The 16,657-nt window shown below is 43.3% G+C and overlaps 1 protein-coding gene across 1 annotated transcript; it reads left to right on the top strand.

Moving 5' to 3' along the window:
- Nucleotides 1-1,186: 1,186 nt before the first annotated feature.
- On the top strand, nucleotides 1,187-7,023 carry WFDC13 (WAP four-disulfide core domain 13). Its single transcript, XM_019458338.2, has 3 exons — nucleotides 1,187-1,274; nucleotides 3,978-4,128; nucleotides 6,936-7,023. Exons 1-3 carry the CDS (start codon nucleotides 1,187-1,189, stop codon nucleotides 7,021-7,023), a joined length of 327 nt encoding a protein of 108 aa, XP_019313883.2.
- Nucleotides 7,024-16,657: the final 9,634 nt, after the last annotated feature.

The raw sequence follows: 16,657 nt of genomic DNA, 5'->3' as shown, positions 1-16,657 counted from the left end.
GATGTTTATGAGAAACCTAAAACAGATACTACCCTAAAAGGGGAAATTCAAGAAGCTTTTATTTTTACTTACTTACTTACTTACTTATTTTAGAGAGAGAGAGAGTAAGTGCATAAGTGGGGGAGCGGGGGAGTGGGGCAGAGAGAGAGAGAGAGAGAGAGAGAGAGAGAGAATCTTAAGCAGGCTCCATGCACAGCATGGAGCCCCACACAGGGCTCGATCCCACAACCCTGGGATCATGACCTTAGCCAAAATCAAGAGTTGGACACTCAACTGACAGAGCCACCCAGATGCCCCAAAAAGCTTTCGTTTTAAATCAGGTGTCAGACAAGAATATGCACATCCTCACTTCTATACAATAATGTATAGAGGCCCTAGTCTGCACAAGAAGGCATTAAGAATGGCATAAAGTTTATTTTTTAAAAAAAATTTTTAATGTTTATTTATTTTTGAGAGAGACAGAGACAGAATGTGAGTGGGTTAGGGGCAGAGACAGAGGGAGACACAGAATCTGGAGCAGGCTCCAGGCTCCGAGCTGTCAGCACAGAGCCTGATGCGGGGCTCGAACTCACGAGCTGCGAGATCATGACCTGAGCTGAAGTCTGTCGCCTAACCGACTGAGCTGCACAGGCACCCCAAGAATGGCATAAAGTTTAAAGAGAAAAATACAATTGTCATCATTTGCAGATGATGACCACCCAGAACACTGCAAGGAACACACCAAGAAATTAAGATGAACAGGGGGAGAATTTAGCAAGATAGCTAGTAACAGATCAATACATGAAAGTCATTTCTCTACATTAGCAACAAACAGAAACAAATAACCAAAAAGTTGCCATACTGCTTACAATTTTATTTTAAAAGTCCAAGTCTCTAGGAATAAATATAACAAAGACATGCCAGAACTCTACATGGGAAGAATTGTTAAAATTTTGCGAAAGGACAGCAACAAGATGGATGAGAGACATAACAAGTCCAAGATTAGGGGATAAAATGGGTGTGAATTTGAAAACACTGCCTGTCCCTGGGGTGGGTGTGGTTGGGAGGCACTTGGATGTGTCACTGGAATACACAATGAATGACCATGCCTCTAATTTGCCCTCTCTTCCTCTCTTCTCGTTTGAGCTGTGCCTGGTCAAACCCAGCAGTCCTCAGCCAGGACTTACCAACCCATCCTGCCAGCAGCATGAAGCCTGTGCTGTTTCTTCAACTTCTGCTGTTGATTCACTTAGCACCTCAGCGGGTGCCTGGGAGTCCCAAGCAACATTTTATGAGTACGTGTTGGGTCTGGGCTCCAGGGAGGGAAGCGGCATTTGTAGAGATGAGAGGATCTGAGGGCTGAGGATACACATTGTGAAAAAAATATAGTATCATGTTCAAAGGTCCAAGTTTTATTGTCAGTAAGATCCAGGTTTGAATCCCTGCTGTGTGCTTACTGAGTGGTCTTGGACAAAAGTATCTGGGACTCAGATTTTATCTTTGCAATTGATATAATGATCTTGGGACAGTTGGGAGGAGAAACTGAGATAATGCATGCACACAGAGTGCACTCTTACTGGACCATGGTAAATGCTCAATAAGAATTAACTACCGTAAATGTTATCAGCCTCATCATCCAGGTTATTCTTGCTGCCTAAGTTCCTTCACGGATGCATGCGCCAACTTTTCAAGCATTAAAACAGAGAGGAAAATTACATTGGTAGAACTCGAGCTGTCACCTACATAATCTCTGCCTTGGAGAATGTTTTGGGAGGGAAGGAGAGAAAGCCTTACATTTTATTCCACATTTTTTTAAGTTTATTTCTTTGAGCACAGGTGGGAGAAGGGCAGAGAGAGAGAGGGAGAGAGAGAAAGAGAGAGACAGACAGAGAGAGAGAGAGAATCCCAAGCAGGCTCTGCTCTTGACAGCACAGAGCCCAACACAGGGCTCAAACTCATGAACGGTGAGATCATGACCTGAACCAAAATCAAGAGTCAGACACTCAACAACTGAGCCACCCAGGTACCCCTATTCCACATTTTAAATATTCAGAGGGACCTGCACAATTGCCACTGACTGTCATCAATGGCAAAGTACAGAGTCCATCTCAGCAGCCACCATTGCCCAGCTCAACCTAACAAGAGTGCTGACCATGTTATGTTGACTTTGACCAATGCCAAATGGGAAATGAACTATTATCCATCATACCTGCACCCTTCTATGCGGAGAGCATCCTCAGAATACTGAGGCTCAGAAGAGGGATGTGAGTACTATCTCAGGTGTACAGGGAGGGAAGATCCTGTTTTAGGGGTCTCAGAGAGGGCACGCAGATTTGTAAGACTGAGGGAGGCTAAACTAGATGCAAGAGAATGGGGGAATCCAGGGTAGAGTTAATTGGAGAATAAAGGACTAAAATTTTTTTAATTTTCTTATGTTTATTTATTTGTGAGAGTGAGAGAGACAGAGCACGAGCTGGGGAGGGGCAGAGAGAGAGGGAGACACAGAATGCGAAGTAGATTCCAGGCTCTGGGCTGTCAGCACAGAGCCCCACGCAGGGCTTGAACTCACAGGCCACAAGACCATGACCTGAGCTAAAGTTGGACGCTTAACAGACTGAGACACCCAGGGGCCCCTCAAGGACTAAAATTGCAAAGGAAATACAAAGAGGGGTCCTGAAAGACTAGTAAGTCTTTGTGAGTAAAATTGGGACCAGATACCCAGAAAAGGAGGCAAAACTTGAGAAGATCTGCCTCTCTGAGATCCCTGGCTCACAGACTCCTTCCCCACACTGTTCCATTGATTCCCCAAGCTCCCCCAAAGTGGGGGCCAGTTCCAATTTCTTGCACTGAACTAATGAGCCATGGGATGACTTGGAGACCCAGGGTGAGCTTCATACTGGTCTCTGCCAAGTTGTCAATAGCTTGGGCCTTGGCTTTTTTCTCTGGTGCCATTTGCTGTTACAATTATAGCCCCCAACTTCATCATCATTTGTTCCTTCCAGGTCGGTATGATATCCTATGGATCCCCTTCTAATTGCAAATACTTGCAAAGGAATAAGTCAACAGGGGTTTATAGAATGCTCCACCTATGACATTTGCCCCGAGAAAGGGCAAGTCGCAAGGTACAAAAATTAAGGCCTGGCCTGGCTTCAATAAAGGGGTTTATGGTGTCTATTCTTAACGCCATGGACTTCAAGAACAGAAAGAAGATTGTGAATTGGAGCCCTGCAGTAGGATCTCCTGGTGTAGGTGGTCTGGACTTTGACCCAAGAACTAAGAGATGGGAGAAATGGGATGTTAGCATGAAGATTCTTATTCTTTTCTAATAGTACAAAGTGGGGGCATCCTGGTTCTCTGGCTTCCTTATCAGAAGAGACCTGGGAGGAAAGAAAAGCCAATCTTTGCACCCCATTCTGAAATGCCCACCCTCAACTCCATGAAATAAGTCACCCTCAGAACTCATTTGTGATTTGGGTTCTAGCATTCTGATGCCAGTATCTTCAGTTTACTGTGTGGTCTTCGCCCTTTCCCAAAATCTTCCTTCCCACTCATTCTTCCTACACACAAATAATACATGTTAGGTCAACCCTGAGATAAACTATGTTGTTAATGAAAGTTCGTACAACTTGTTTGGGACTATGCAATGAGTCAGTGCAAATGCACCTACACACCCCTCTCTTGCTCACCACACACTGTTCATTCCCTTGAACCGGACCCAGCCAGGGTCTATAAGATATCTGATCTGCAAGGAGGTGAATCACCAGTGGGTGTAGGGTTCTGCGTACCTCTGTCTTCAATCAGATACCCAGAGTTCTTGGTTTTCCCTGCTGAGAACTCAGAGAAAGGCAGGAGCTACAGACAAAATCTGATTCCACTTCCCTATAACCACAGGAGAAAGATCAGGGTGGCTGATTGCCTGGAAGTTCCTTAGGCTTTTGGAGTTCTGAATGTTACTCCAGCCTACTTTAAGCCCTTCTCTTTCCTGTTCTGTGTTCCAGGGAGTATCTTGGAACCGCCACCCTGCAAATCAGACCCTGAAAACTGTACTCATTTCTGTACATTGCAGGAAGATTGCCATAAAGGATTTCAGTGCTGTTCTGCCTTCTGTGGGATAGTCTGTACTCTAAACATAAATATAAAGCATGACAGGTAAGGGGATTCTCATTCCCAGTTCTGATCCAGCTGCCATTTGGGAATTCAACAGAAGAGTCTCTTACCAGCCCCTACAGTGGAACTATTTTTTGAACATTCACCTTCTCTTTACCAACAATAATTTCCTTAAATGTCCTGGCAAAAAGAGCCTTCCTCCACTCCCAAACTTGTCTCCTCATCACCACATCTGTGAATCTCTGAATATGTCTCTCTGAACTCACCCAAACACCCATCCACAGACCCTGCTTGTCCCAGAATCCACTTTTATCCAGAAGCCTGGGACATTATATCTTCAAGTCTCACCCAAATCTCAAAGTCAATCTGTTTTTTCTGGTTTTGCCTTCCCTCTTTCATCCAACACCAACCTTTGGCTCCCAGTGTTCCTGGGCACTGCACATCCTCCAGCCTGAGCAAAACTTTGGTTATTTGCTGAGGCATTAACGCTGGCCCCAAGTCTGCTGAATGGAAGTGCTTCCAGAGCAGAGAAAGGGCATTAAAGAGCTATGAGACATCTGGTTTTCTAATTCTATCTTCCAACTATGTCTTTCTATGACCTTGAGCAAGACATGTTTGCCTTTTCTGTTTGTTTTTCTCATGCATAAGATAAGGACTCTTTAATTCAGCCTTACAAGATTGCTATAAAGACCCACAAGGCAAGAGACTCAACCAGTGACCTTCTAAACTGTCTTGTTTACTGCTGTATTCCCTGCCCTGAGCACAATACCCAACATAGGACACAAGGAACAGAGTGGTGAAGTAGGGGCCCAGAGCCAGATACCCAGACCCAAATCCTGGCTCTATCACCTCTTAGCTGAGTGATCTCAGACAACTTAATCAACCTCTCTCCGGGCATCAGCTTCCTCATCTTTAAGACTGGAACAAGACTGAGATTAAATTAGATAACCCATGCAAGCTCTAAAAACGTTACTCACGACAGATTAATTACTCAGTAAATTTTGCAATTAGGCAACCACTTCTTTCTTAAGAGGTGGGCCTTTGCAGTGAAACTTCACATGTTTCCAGGCTCTAAAGTGGAATGCAGAAGCATAAGTAAGACTTTTTGTTGTCACTTGGTTCTTTGAGGTTCTGCTTTCTCTATGGCAGGAAAATTTAGCTTTATGGTCTAGTTTTAATGATGGAAGTAATGGAAAAATTAAATAACTATATTTCTTTTTTTAATTTTTTTAAAGTTCATTTATTTATTTTGAGAGAGAGAGAGAGAGAAGCAGAGAGAAAAGGAGAGAGAGAATCCCAAGCTGAGTCCACTGCCAGCATGGAGCCCAACCCAGGGTTCGAACTCAGGAACCAGGAGATCATGACCTGAGCTAAAACCAAGAGTCAGACATGTAACTGGCTGAGCCACCGAGGCACCCCTAAATACCTACATTTCTAAGAACAAAACTTAACCAGAGAATATTTGAAAATATTTTTCTTCTACAGAACCAAACATAAGAAACATCATGGCTGGTAACTGAGGCATGTTTCTCAGAGCATTTTGTAAGTATGGGGGTTTGGCCTGAGATTCCCAGCATAGCCTTTTCCAGTTTTCCTCCTCTAACCTCTCCAATATTCCTGCAATGTCAGAATAGCCTTTTGTCATCCCAGTTTCACCCTTCTCCATTACTCCCCGCACACACACCGCCACCGTTTATGCTCTCATTCCCTGGAGCGGGATGTGGTCCAGGGTGAGTTCTACCTCACAGAGCAACATAAGGAGGCAGAGTCATGGCCCCAGGGGAACACAGGGCCCTCACATCTGAGCCATTGCCAAGGATCAGGTTCTGCCAGCCTGAGTGTTAATGATGTCCTAGGCAGGAAGTCAAGCTGAGCCCTTCACACTCTGTGTGGCTTAGTTTCCTCGCACCTCTGAGACCATCAGCTTCCTCGTGTGAGAGATGAGGAGAACATCCATGTGTCAGGTTTTTCGAGGATTACATGAAGCCACGTGGAATGGAAGAACTTGATCGTTGCAAAGGGCCTGCAAAGGTTAGAAGCTGCCAGCAACCCACTCTTTATGGGTTTCAGATTTTGCCTCTTAAAAAAGGGGGGATCATCTTTATTATTTTACAATGTTACAAGAAAGCTGAGCAAAATAGAGTCCTCTGTAACTCCACCACCAAAACAAAGCTACAACTTATAATTTGGTGGATTTTGTTTTAGACTGGAAAAAGAGGAGGACCTTAGGGTCTTCTAACAGTCCTTCGGAAGTCACCAGAGTTTCCAAGGGTTATTTCAGCTTATGCAGTCCTTTCATTAACCCTGTACAAAGGAGTTTGATAAATGGTGAGAAGTGGAGTCCAGTGGAGGAATTTACGTGCATGAATACCACCTTGCTCAGACCCTGGTGAGTCAGCCATGCTAACTCCTCTGCACCTTGTAGGTGATCAGGCACTCTGACCACACCCTGGCTCTCCTTCAGTGCATCCGCATTGTCACATAATCCACGGCCTGCACAGTGGGAAGATACTGAGCCTGTAATAAGAACCCAGGGGTTCTATCCAGGTGAGAGGTAACAGAAGGTGGCTGGTGCAACTATATAGAGTATTTTTATCGCCGTTTCAGGGATGTGTGGCTACAGGTATATGAGCCGTAGCAAGCCTCATCTTAAGCATTGCCCAGAGAGACAAGACTTCATCTTCGACAAGCAGAAAAACACTGCCATAGACCTGAGTGTGTCTTCTATAGAAATAGACATCCCCATCCTGTCATCTTCTGGTAGGCTCAGCTAAGACTGTGCCCTTTGATGCATTGCATTAACTGTGGTATCTGTTAGATCCCCATGTCAGAATGTTTGCTCTCCCCAGTCCTGCAGCCTGTCCTCTGGAGAACTGTTCCCCTCCACTGGCCACTACTGCTCTGGAGGAGCTGGTGTTGGCTGGGAAGCTCAAGTGAGGAAGGAGATAGCAGTGCCAGTGAGGACCTGAGAAAAATGCTCATCTTATTCCCAGAAAGTGCTGTGTTCAGCTGCGTATGGTGGTAAAGTGGGTAGAACAGCCCCGGCATACCTTGCCAGTGTCTTCCATATAATCTGGGCTCTGGTGGGCGTTGCCAAGGGCTTCCAACTTTTAAATGTGAGCTAATGTGTTAGCCATGCTTCACTTCCTTTGGTCCCCATAGCAGCCATTATACCCAGTTTACAGGCAAGGAAACTGAGGATCATAAAGTCACATGCACAGCATTAACCAACAGGTCAGTGGTGGAACTAGTATATAGGAACGTAAGTGCTTTAGGTCCTAGCTGCTCTGGGACTCAGTCCAGCTTTGTCCCTGCTGGCCTGGGGGAGCTGGGCATTTCCAACTCCTTGGGGCCTCAGTCTCTTCATTTATAAATGGAGCTGAATACCACCTACCTTCAGGAGTGTCATGAGACCAAATGAGATGAGGCAGGTAAAGCATATACCACAGCACCTGATAGAGAGTCTGAGGAGAAGGTTACCATCATTGTTCACGTCTTCTCAATCCTTCTTTTATCCAAAAGTCTTGTTTTAGAAAAGAATCCAAGTGTATCTTCCATCTGAAACTCTATGTTTTTAAAAAATTTCTCTAGGTTCCAAATAAATTAGCTCCCAGAGAAGATAAGCGGCATGTCTCTGACCTTGGAAACATCTAAGACGGAATCAAGCATAGTCGTGGAAAGTACTCCATCCCTGAGAGATAATATAATTAAACCATGTGATGAAGAACCAGATAATTCAACAATGATCTTGATTCCTCTACCAAGCCTCCAGCAACTAGGGAAGATGTTTCTTCCCCTGCAAATCCCATGGGAATGTGCCAACTTGGAAATTTGTGGTCACCTAGTCCCACGATACCACTCCCGCAACCACATCCCATCCAAATGAACTTATTCCAAGACAAATTTATCACAATTCCATGTTGCACTCTTCTCTTCTGTTTCCCCCTTTCTAATCCAGCTGATCTCTGGTGACCCCTGACCCTGAGCTGGAAACATTGTTCAAAAACTCTACAGGGTCCTTCACTGCCATGAGCTGACCTGATGTGGTTCAAGGTGACCTCTCACACTAAGAGTGGCCGGTTCAAACTATAGCTACCACTGTTTGAATCACCTGAGTTTGTTCTGTCCCTTACAAGAACACTGATCACAGGAGGCGATTTAAAGGTGAATTTATATTGGGGCGCCTCGGTGGCTCAGTCGGTTGAGCATCCAACTTTGGCTCAGGTCATGATCTTGAAGTTCACGAGTTCAAGCCCCACACTGGGCTTTGTGCTGACAGCTCAGAGCCTCGAACCTGCGTTAGATTCTGTGTTTTCCTCTCTCTCTGCCTCTCTCCCTCCCTCTCTCTCTCTCTCAAAAATGAATTTAAAAATTTAAAATATATATATATATAAATTTATATTAATTACAACTCAGTAAAATGAAATATTCCATCAGCTCCCTAGTCTCACTAATCACATTTCAAGTGCTCAATAACCGTCCTTCGCTTGTAGCTACTGTATTGAACAATGCCAACAGAACATTTCCAACATGGCGGAAAGTTCTATTGGAAACATTGCTTTGAGTTATATGGAGCTAATGTCTAAATAATAACGGGAAAATAAAGATCATGATGTCAGAGAATTTTACAAGGGTTTACTATTATAGGAGTTTTTATTTTACATTTAATGTATTAGCATTTAGTTCCAATTATTTGTAAGGAAATAAAATTTGAGGATATGTGCTGTCGAAGCATGTATTTGAACTTTTTACTCTGCTATAGTATAACAGTGTAATATGAAAAGAACCTGAGGTAGGGACAGGCGGTGAAGGCATTGGGAAAATGAAGGTCTTCTATCTCATAGCCACCCACACTGCAGATTTTCCAACTGAACGAATTGGGAGTGATACAGGAATGGGCCCATGTTTTTGGAGGATTAGATGAGTGTTGGACTGGAAGGCCCACATCCATCAAACCAAGTGAAACCTGTTACTCAAAGTGGTGTGGATAGATAGTCATCAATATTACCTATAAATGTAAAATATTTGAATCAACTTTAATTTTCAACAATAGGAGACTAGTTATGTAGATTATGATAGATCCCTGGTGTGAAACAAATGTACTTATGACAGGCTGTGAAATGGAACTTTGTCCTTTGTCTCATAGATTTTAGCTGAGACTTTGTAGCTACAGACAATTATCGATGAGTGCCCACCCATTCTAAAGAGAAGTGTGAAATGCCTGAAGATGAAAGTATTCACAAGTGACCACAGTGGGTCCAATGGCCACCCTTAACCTCTAACCATCCAAGAGAAGGTTAGATCTTTAATATAGAGAGGGTTCATGAACATGCTTTTGGAAGAGGTGTCATAGAACTAAGGAATGCTGTGCTCCCCTCCACCCTGCCTAATGAGAGGCTTTAGAGGAATCAACCATTCACAGGTGAGTTGAATCTTCTGCCCGAAGAGACATTGACATTCCAGCCCCAAGCTGGGTGCAGATGAACTTCAGGAAGAGGCGATCCCCTACCCTGCTGCTGTCCAAGCAGAGCATATAAGAGTGCTTAGAAGGGATTGAGGTGTGTCCTCTGAGGTTGAAAGGCATAGAGACTATTGTCTAGATGATGAGAGGTGATGGGAGATGTCTTCCCATCCAGAGTTTGAAAAAGCTAGGAAGCCTGAGGCTTTTTGTGAGCCAAGGAAATAACAGAAGTATCCAGGCTTGGGACATCTAGGAAAAACTTCAGCAAGAAGGCTACAAGCTGTGGATACCTTGAGCATGTGTTGCCAGGGGCAGTTATAGAAGAAGTTAGCATAAAGTGCTTCACCTCATCAGGGAATGCTGCAGTCTGGAACTGAAAATGCCCCTCGGACTGAGGGGGATGGGTATGGACATGCCTTAAGAAAGGCTAGATTAGAAATCTTCCAAAGGCTCATCAACCCAAGATTCCCAGTTCCCCTTCTGTCTTACCACAGATCTTTCTTCTAAGGCTCCAAGAATGTCCCCAACAATGGCAATTGTGTTCTACCAGTTTGGGGGTTTTTTGTTTTTGTTTTTGTGTAGTTTTTTTGGTTTTTAGTATCCCAGGGTAGAATTCCTCTACCAAATGTCAAAAAACCGTACCTGGTTTATGGAATAAGACTGCCAAGTGGCCACTTTGTGCTTCTTATTTCACTGAACAAATCAAAAGAAGTTGCCCTGTTGGCTGTAGTGATCAGTCACCATTACAAAGGAGAAATAAGACTGCTACTCAACAGTGGGACAGGAATTAGAGCTAGAACACAGGAACTTTCTAGGTCTGGCATAGTAGAAGATAACAGCAACCAATACAGACAGAGCCATGAAGAGCTCACACGCTTCAGAAATGAGGATGTGGGGGGTGCCTAAGGGGCTCAGTCGGTTAAGCGTCTGACTTTGGCTTAGATCATGATCTCACGGTTGTTGAGTTCGAGACCCGCATCGAGCTCTGGGCTGATAGCTTGGAGCCTGGAACCCGCTTTGGATTCTGTCTGTGTCTCCCTCTGTCTGCCCCTCTGCTGCTTGCACTCTGTCTGTTGCATTGTCTCAAAAATAAATAAAAACATTTAAAAAATCGTTTTTAAAGAAATGAGGATTTGGAACATTCTACCAGCTGAGAAAAACAACAACATTAATCAGCTGATGCATTGCTGGCTGAAAGCAAGGGAATGTGGATGAATAGTGTGAGGAAGAAGTCAAAAATATCAGCCATGACTTTCTGATCAGAAAAGAGGACCATAATTTTCTCTTCGTTGCTATACTATGGATGTTTATAAATATAAATGTCATTAATATTGTATGTGTGTGTTTATTTTAGTTATTTTCCATCTCCCATGTGCTCCTACTATTTTATATTATGTGAGCAGGTAATATTTACATTAGAATTTTTTGCATGGGTGTTTTAGTCAGCATTGCTCCATAACAATCCCTCACCAGTAAATCTCAGTGACAGCAACAACAAAAGTTTATTTCTCTCTCACACATAAGCAGGAAAACAGATGTCTAACTAGTCTAAACTGGATTTGACTGAGCTTAGATCCGGGCCAAGGGTAGAGTCCACTTTTGATCCTTGTGTCTCTCATGCTTCTTGGACAATTGTTTCTCAAGAAACACTCTTCTTGTGGCAAAATGCAGAGCTCAAAAGAGGAAATCCAACCTGCAAGCATATTTCAAGCCTGATATTATTCTTTGACTAAAGCAAACAAAAGGATCAAGTCCAAAGTCAAAGACCTAGAAAATACAGAGGGAGTACAGTCTGTCCACCTGGAGGCCATTGGAAGAGGGTAGATCTATAATAATGGATTTGAGGGGCACCTGGGTGGCTCAGTTGGTTAAGAGCCTGACTTCGGCTCAGGTCATGATCCCATGGTTTGTGGATTTGAGCCCCACATTGGGCTCTGTGCTGACAGCTCAGAGCCTGGAGTCTGCTTCAGATTCTGTGTCTCTCTCTCCACCCCTCCCCTGCTTGTGCTCTGTGTCTCTCTTTCTCAAAAATAAATAAACATTAAAATTTTTAAAATAATAATAATAATAATAATGGATTTGATAAGGTTAACAAGAAAGAGGTTAACTTAATTACTATAAATGCATATGCATCCAGTGTATTCACACTTTGCATTTCAAAATAGAGAAAAGTCCCTTCTGAATGACTCTGAAATTTTTAGAAAACTATGATAGTATAAAGAGTGTGAGCATTATACTGGAAGCAATGGACAGGATGGAGGGGAGCTAGGAGGATAGAAGCAGGAGGATAAGGAATAAGGAATAAGGAATAAGGAATAAGGAATAAGGAATAAGGAATAAGGAATAAGGAATAAGGAATAAGGGATAAGGAATAAGGAATAAGGAATAAGACTGTCTGTACCTCCACCATTTAAGTAATGTGAAAGAAGCAAAGCCCTAACGAGGTATTCTCTGTAGAGATGGTGAATAAGTGAAAAAAAAAAAAAATTGTAGTCCAAAAGAGCAAAAGGAAGAGTAAAGGGAAGGTGGTGAAGCCAAAAATAGGGATCAGAGATTTCGCCTTTGTTGGAATCTGGGACTCTCCTGATGGGAACTTTTACTAAGTCCTTTTGTGTCCCATCTACACATCCTTATTGGAACAAACTTTTTCAATTCAACCAGAACTAAGTGAGTGTCTGGATAAGTACAAGGAATTATTTCAGTGAAGGATCTTAAATGGGAGTTTGACTGCAGCACAAGAATGCTACATAATAGAAGTATAAAGGAACTTGAAGGCCTTAGGAAAACTGTGTATTGATTCAAGATACAAATGATAAATATAGTAGTGTATGCGTATGGCTGAGTTGCTTAAGAAAACTTTAATGCAGCGATCAATCAGAGAAGCTGGTCCTGGAATTTGGACACCCAAGAAGGGAGTTCAGGGCAGAAACTTTCCATTAGACAAATCCAGGGAATCTTTTGGAGCAGTGGTGGGAAGGGCTGTTTAAGCAAGTAGTATTAGGCTAATAAATAAAATATCTTGCATCGGCATTGACCAACAGAGCGGAAAGAAGTCACAGTGACATTGGGACAAAATTATTGCTGTGGAGCTATGACTTTAGATCTTTTCCCAGTTAGCCTTGAGTGCTCTGCTCCTAGTGACTTGGCATAACAGTTTCCATATGAATACAACAGAAAAAGGTTAGAAGCCCAGGGGCACAGTCCTAAGGTAGAAGTACATACTGAGTGTACATACAGAGTGTATACAATATGGGTACAGTGGCAAGATACAGTAAGATCCTTGGAACATATCTACGAATGCTCCTGAGAACTAGATTTGTTCCCAACAGATCAAGTTTGTTTTTCTGGAGTTCAAATGCTAAAAACTCCCTGAGTCCAGGGGTATCTGCTTGTAATTCCCTCACTTACCATAGGCACATAACATGTGGTGGGCACAAGGGGTGAGATGGTGGGACAAACAGTAAAGGGAGGATATGAGGATGAGCTCCTAGGTTTGGAAGTCCCAAGTGTTACAAGGACAGCAACACAACAACTCAAGCAGCCTTAATAGGAAGAGATATGAAGAGAGACTTGGAATTGTAGTCATCATTCGTCCCAAATTTTGCAAACAATTGGCACTAGCTACCTCTGTTCACTTGGAAATCAAAGAAAATCCTTATTTCTAAGCCATCACTCATGTAAATCCCCCACCAAACTCTTACCTTTTGGCTTATTCATCTATGGCTCTTAAAACCTAACAGCACGACCTCTGAACTCATGTGCTTTGTGAGGTCCCTACTTTGAGAATGCACAAGTTCTCTCACGTGCCTTTTCGGTAGGAAAGCTATAGTTATAGCCACTGCAGTCTCCCTGTGAACTTCTGGCAACTTGGGTGTCAAGCTCCAAGTATGATCTGAAATACTTCAGAAAAATGCCCAATTGCCTTGGGCTCAGCACAAGGAAGGAAGGAAAGGAAAGAGTGAGGGTGTTCTTTTGATGGAGGAGTAATTGGAGCCCCAAAGGTCCCTGCTCTAAAAGACTCAAGGAGAAAAAGTACACAACAAAACAAGTAAGATCCCAACAACTAGGACTTATTAAATTGCTAACTTTGGGGGGCGCCTGGGTGGCTCAGTCGGTTAAGCGGCCGACTTCGGCTCAGGTCGTGATCTCGCGGTCTGTGAGTTCGAGCCCCGCGTCGGGCTCTGTGCTGACAGCTCAGAGCCTGGAGCCTGTTTCAGATTCTGTGTCTCCCTCTCTCTGACCCTCCCCTGTTCATGCTCTGTCTCTCTCTGTCTGAAAAATAAATAAACGTTAAAAAAAAATTTTTTTTAAAAATTGCTAACTTTGGGTCAGACACTGTATACTTGCTATCAGCCAACTCCATGACTCCTGGGCCCTGGGATTTGTCAAAGAAAAGGAGAGGCATGTACCAGGGTCTGGGAAGGAAATCAGGGCCATAATAACCCAACCCCAGAGGCTGGCCCCAGACTCCTTGACTGCAAGGGGTTTCATAGCTCCACCTAATATCAGATTTGCACCCCCATTTTTGTCCATGGAACCAACAAACAGGCATCAAGCCAGGTTCTACCATGTCTGGGCCCACAGCTCCATCATGGCGGTGCCAAGCAGCTGAAATACTTCTCTTCACCCAGTTGCCCACTGTTGTTTAACCATATATTGCTTTTATTACCTACCACCTCAGATCTATTTCCTTTTTTACCCTCAAACTCCTGGTTGGACAGACACAATTCACATTCCTTCTTCCCACAACCTTAGAACCAGAAGGATCTGTGCAATTATTTGGTCTAATCTCTGCATTTTAAAGTTAGGGGCACCTGGGTGGCTCAGTCGGTTAAGCGTCCGACTTCGGCTCAGGTCATGATCTCAGCGTTCGTGGGTTTGAGCCCCACATTGGGCTCTGTGCTAACTGCTCAGAGCCTGGAGCCTGCTTCAGATTCTGTATCTCCCACTCTCTCTGCCCCTCCCCTATTCATGCTCTGTCTCCCTCTCTCTCAAAAATAAGCAAACATTAAAAAAAATTAAAGTTAGAATAACTGATAGAGAAAGGGAGGATATGTTCGAGACCACATAAAAGGAAAGTGGCATTGGTAGAGTCAAAGCACAGTATCTTGGGTCTTGCTTTGTCCCCATGGGTTTAATGGGCTGTACTGATGCAGAAGCATGCGGTACACTTCTCTTGCTTTCAGACCCCTTGTAACATAGTGTCCATACTCAAGTATGCAGAACTCCTTCACCAGCAGCATGTACTCATGCAACCAAGTTTTAGAGTCCCACCTCTTCTCTCATAGCCAAGCTTTCAAGACTTAACCCGGGAACTCTGAAGTATCAGGAGCAGTGGCCCGGGAAGCAGTTGGGATTCCATGAAGCTCTGATAGCATTAGCTTCATGGTGGTCCCCCTGCCAGGCACACACTTCCTGACTCAGGGGGATTTGCCTGCACTATTGGTATGTCCACTCTCACCATCAGTCGGAGTCAGTTTTATTAAGCTTTTCATACACAAAGTACCTAGTTACTTACTCCCTTGGACCGCTTTCCAGAAAACCATCCACTCAGAGAAGTCAGAGATAGATCCTACATTCCATCAGCCTTTTGTCATCAGGCATTCCTTCCTAAACTGAGAGCGAAACTGTGGGTTCTGATTACAGGAAAGAATACCTCCCTAGTGCATTAGGAATTCCTGACCTAGAGTCTAGCCTCGCAATATTCTAACACTCCTTCATGGTAAAGGCTAGGGCAAGAATGTAGCCCCTCCAGGGGTCTCAGTCCTGCTCTACTATGCCATTCAGTCTAATCATCTGGAGCAGTGAGTAAAGCACCCAGAAGGGTTCAGATGAACCTCCTACTTGATTTTATCAGGACAACACGGAAGAAATTTCATCTGATATAAGATTATCCTTTTAGGTTGGGACGTAGATTTTTGGTGGTTCCTCTTGCATTTAGTTCCCATCTTCCCCACTTCACTACCTCTCAGCCCTTGGGGCAGGACAGAATGTAGCTAATGAACAAAGGGGAATCTTATGTCCCCAGAGTCCCATCCCCTCCTATCCACCTTCAAAGCAACATGATGTCCTAGAAAAAATAATTTAAGTTTATGTGAAGACCTGGGTTCAAATCAATTTACGGTTTTATTTATTGACATTCAACCTTGTTTTGAAGGATTTAAGGCAGCTTGCCAGGATTCATAATACATAGTATTCAAATAAATAAATAAATAAATAAATAAATAAATAAATAAATTTAGCCTATCTAAGTAAGACAGAGGAAAGAAGATATAAAAATAATAAAGTATGGTAAAACTATGCAGAAGATTAGCACAGCAAATACATGCTACAAGGATCACAGACACTTGCTATGAAATATCATAACTAGGGCACCTAGGTAGTTCAGTTGGTTGAGCGTCCAACTCTTGATTTCAGCTCAGGTCATGATCCCAGGGTCGTGGGATGGAGCCCTGTGTTGGGCTCCACACTGAGAATAAAGCCTGCTTAAGATTCTCTACCTTTGCTCCTCTCCTTAACCCATGCTCGCTCTCTCTCTCTCTCTCTCTCTCAAATAAAAAATAAATAAAATAAATATTATAAAATTAGCTCTAAGCTTTCATAATAACAGCACAACAAGGGCAGCACAATCAGTTACAACTTTTAGAGTAAGCATAAGTTTAGTCCAAAAAGATACTCAGGAACAGTGGAAATAATCATGGTAGTAAACAGCAAAAGAGACAAGCTCTTCCACATGTTCTCAAAGAGGAAAGACTGTGCAGTAAGATGGACAACACTCTCCATGATGACGTCATGTTAGATTCCAGGAAGTTTTCTGGGGCTACTTCTTTAAGGGTTTTTAAGCATAAGCCAACAATACACAATTCAATGAAAACAGCTCTTTGGAGGCCCTACATGGTATAATCCATGGATGTGTTTCAAGAACCCAGAAGAAAAAATGCACTAATTATCCTCTTTTTCCCCCACAGACCTCCACAATATTGTTTTTCTTAGCCCACTTTGAGGAAGGCATTGAGAAGCAATAAATTTGAGGTCATTCTCCCCAACGAAATCTGACTTGCAAACAGATTTTGAGTTTGGCAGAAAAGACTAATTTACCATGAAACTCAT

Source organism: Panthera pardus, unplaced genomic scaffold (assembly GCF_024362965.1).
Source record: "Panthera pardus isolate Hobbes unplaced genomic scaffold, ASM2436296v1 HiC_scaffold_25, whole genome shotgun sequence".
In the NCBI taxonomy this organism is placed as follows: domain Eukaryota; kingdom Metazoa; phylum Chordata; class Mammalia; order Carnivora; family Felidae; genus Panthera; species Panthera pardus.
Note: the sequence above shows the minus strand (reverse complement) of the source record. Positions and strands in the feature narration are given on the sequence as shown.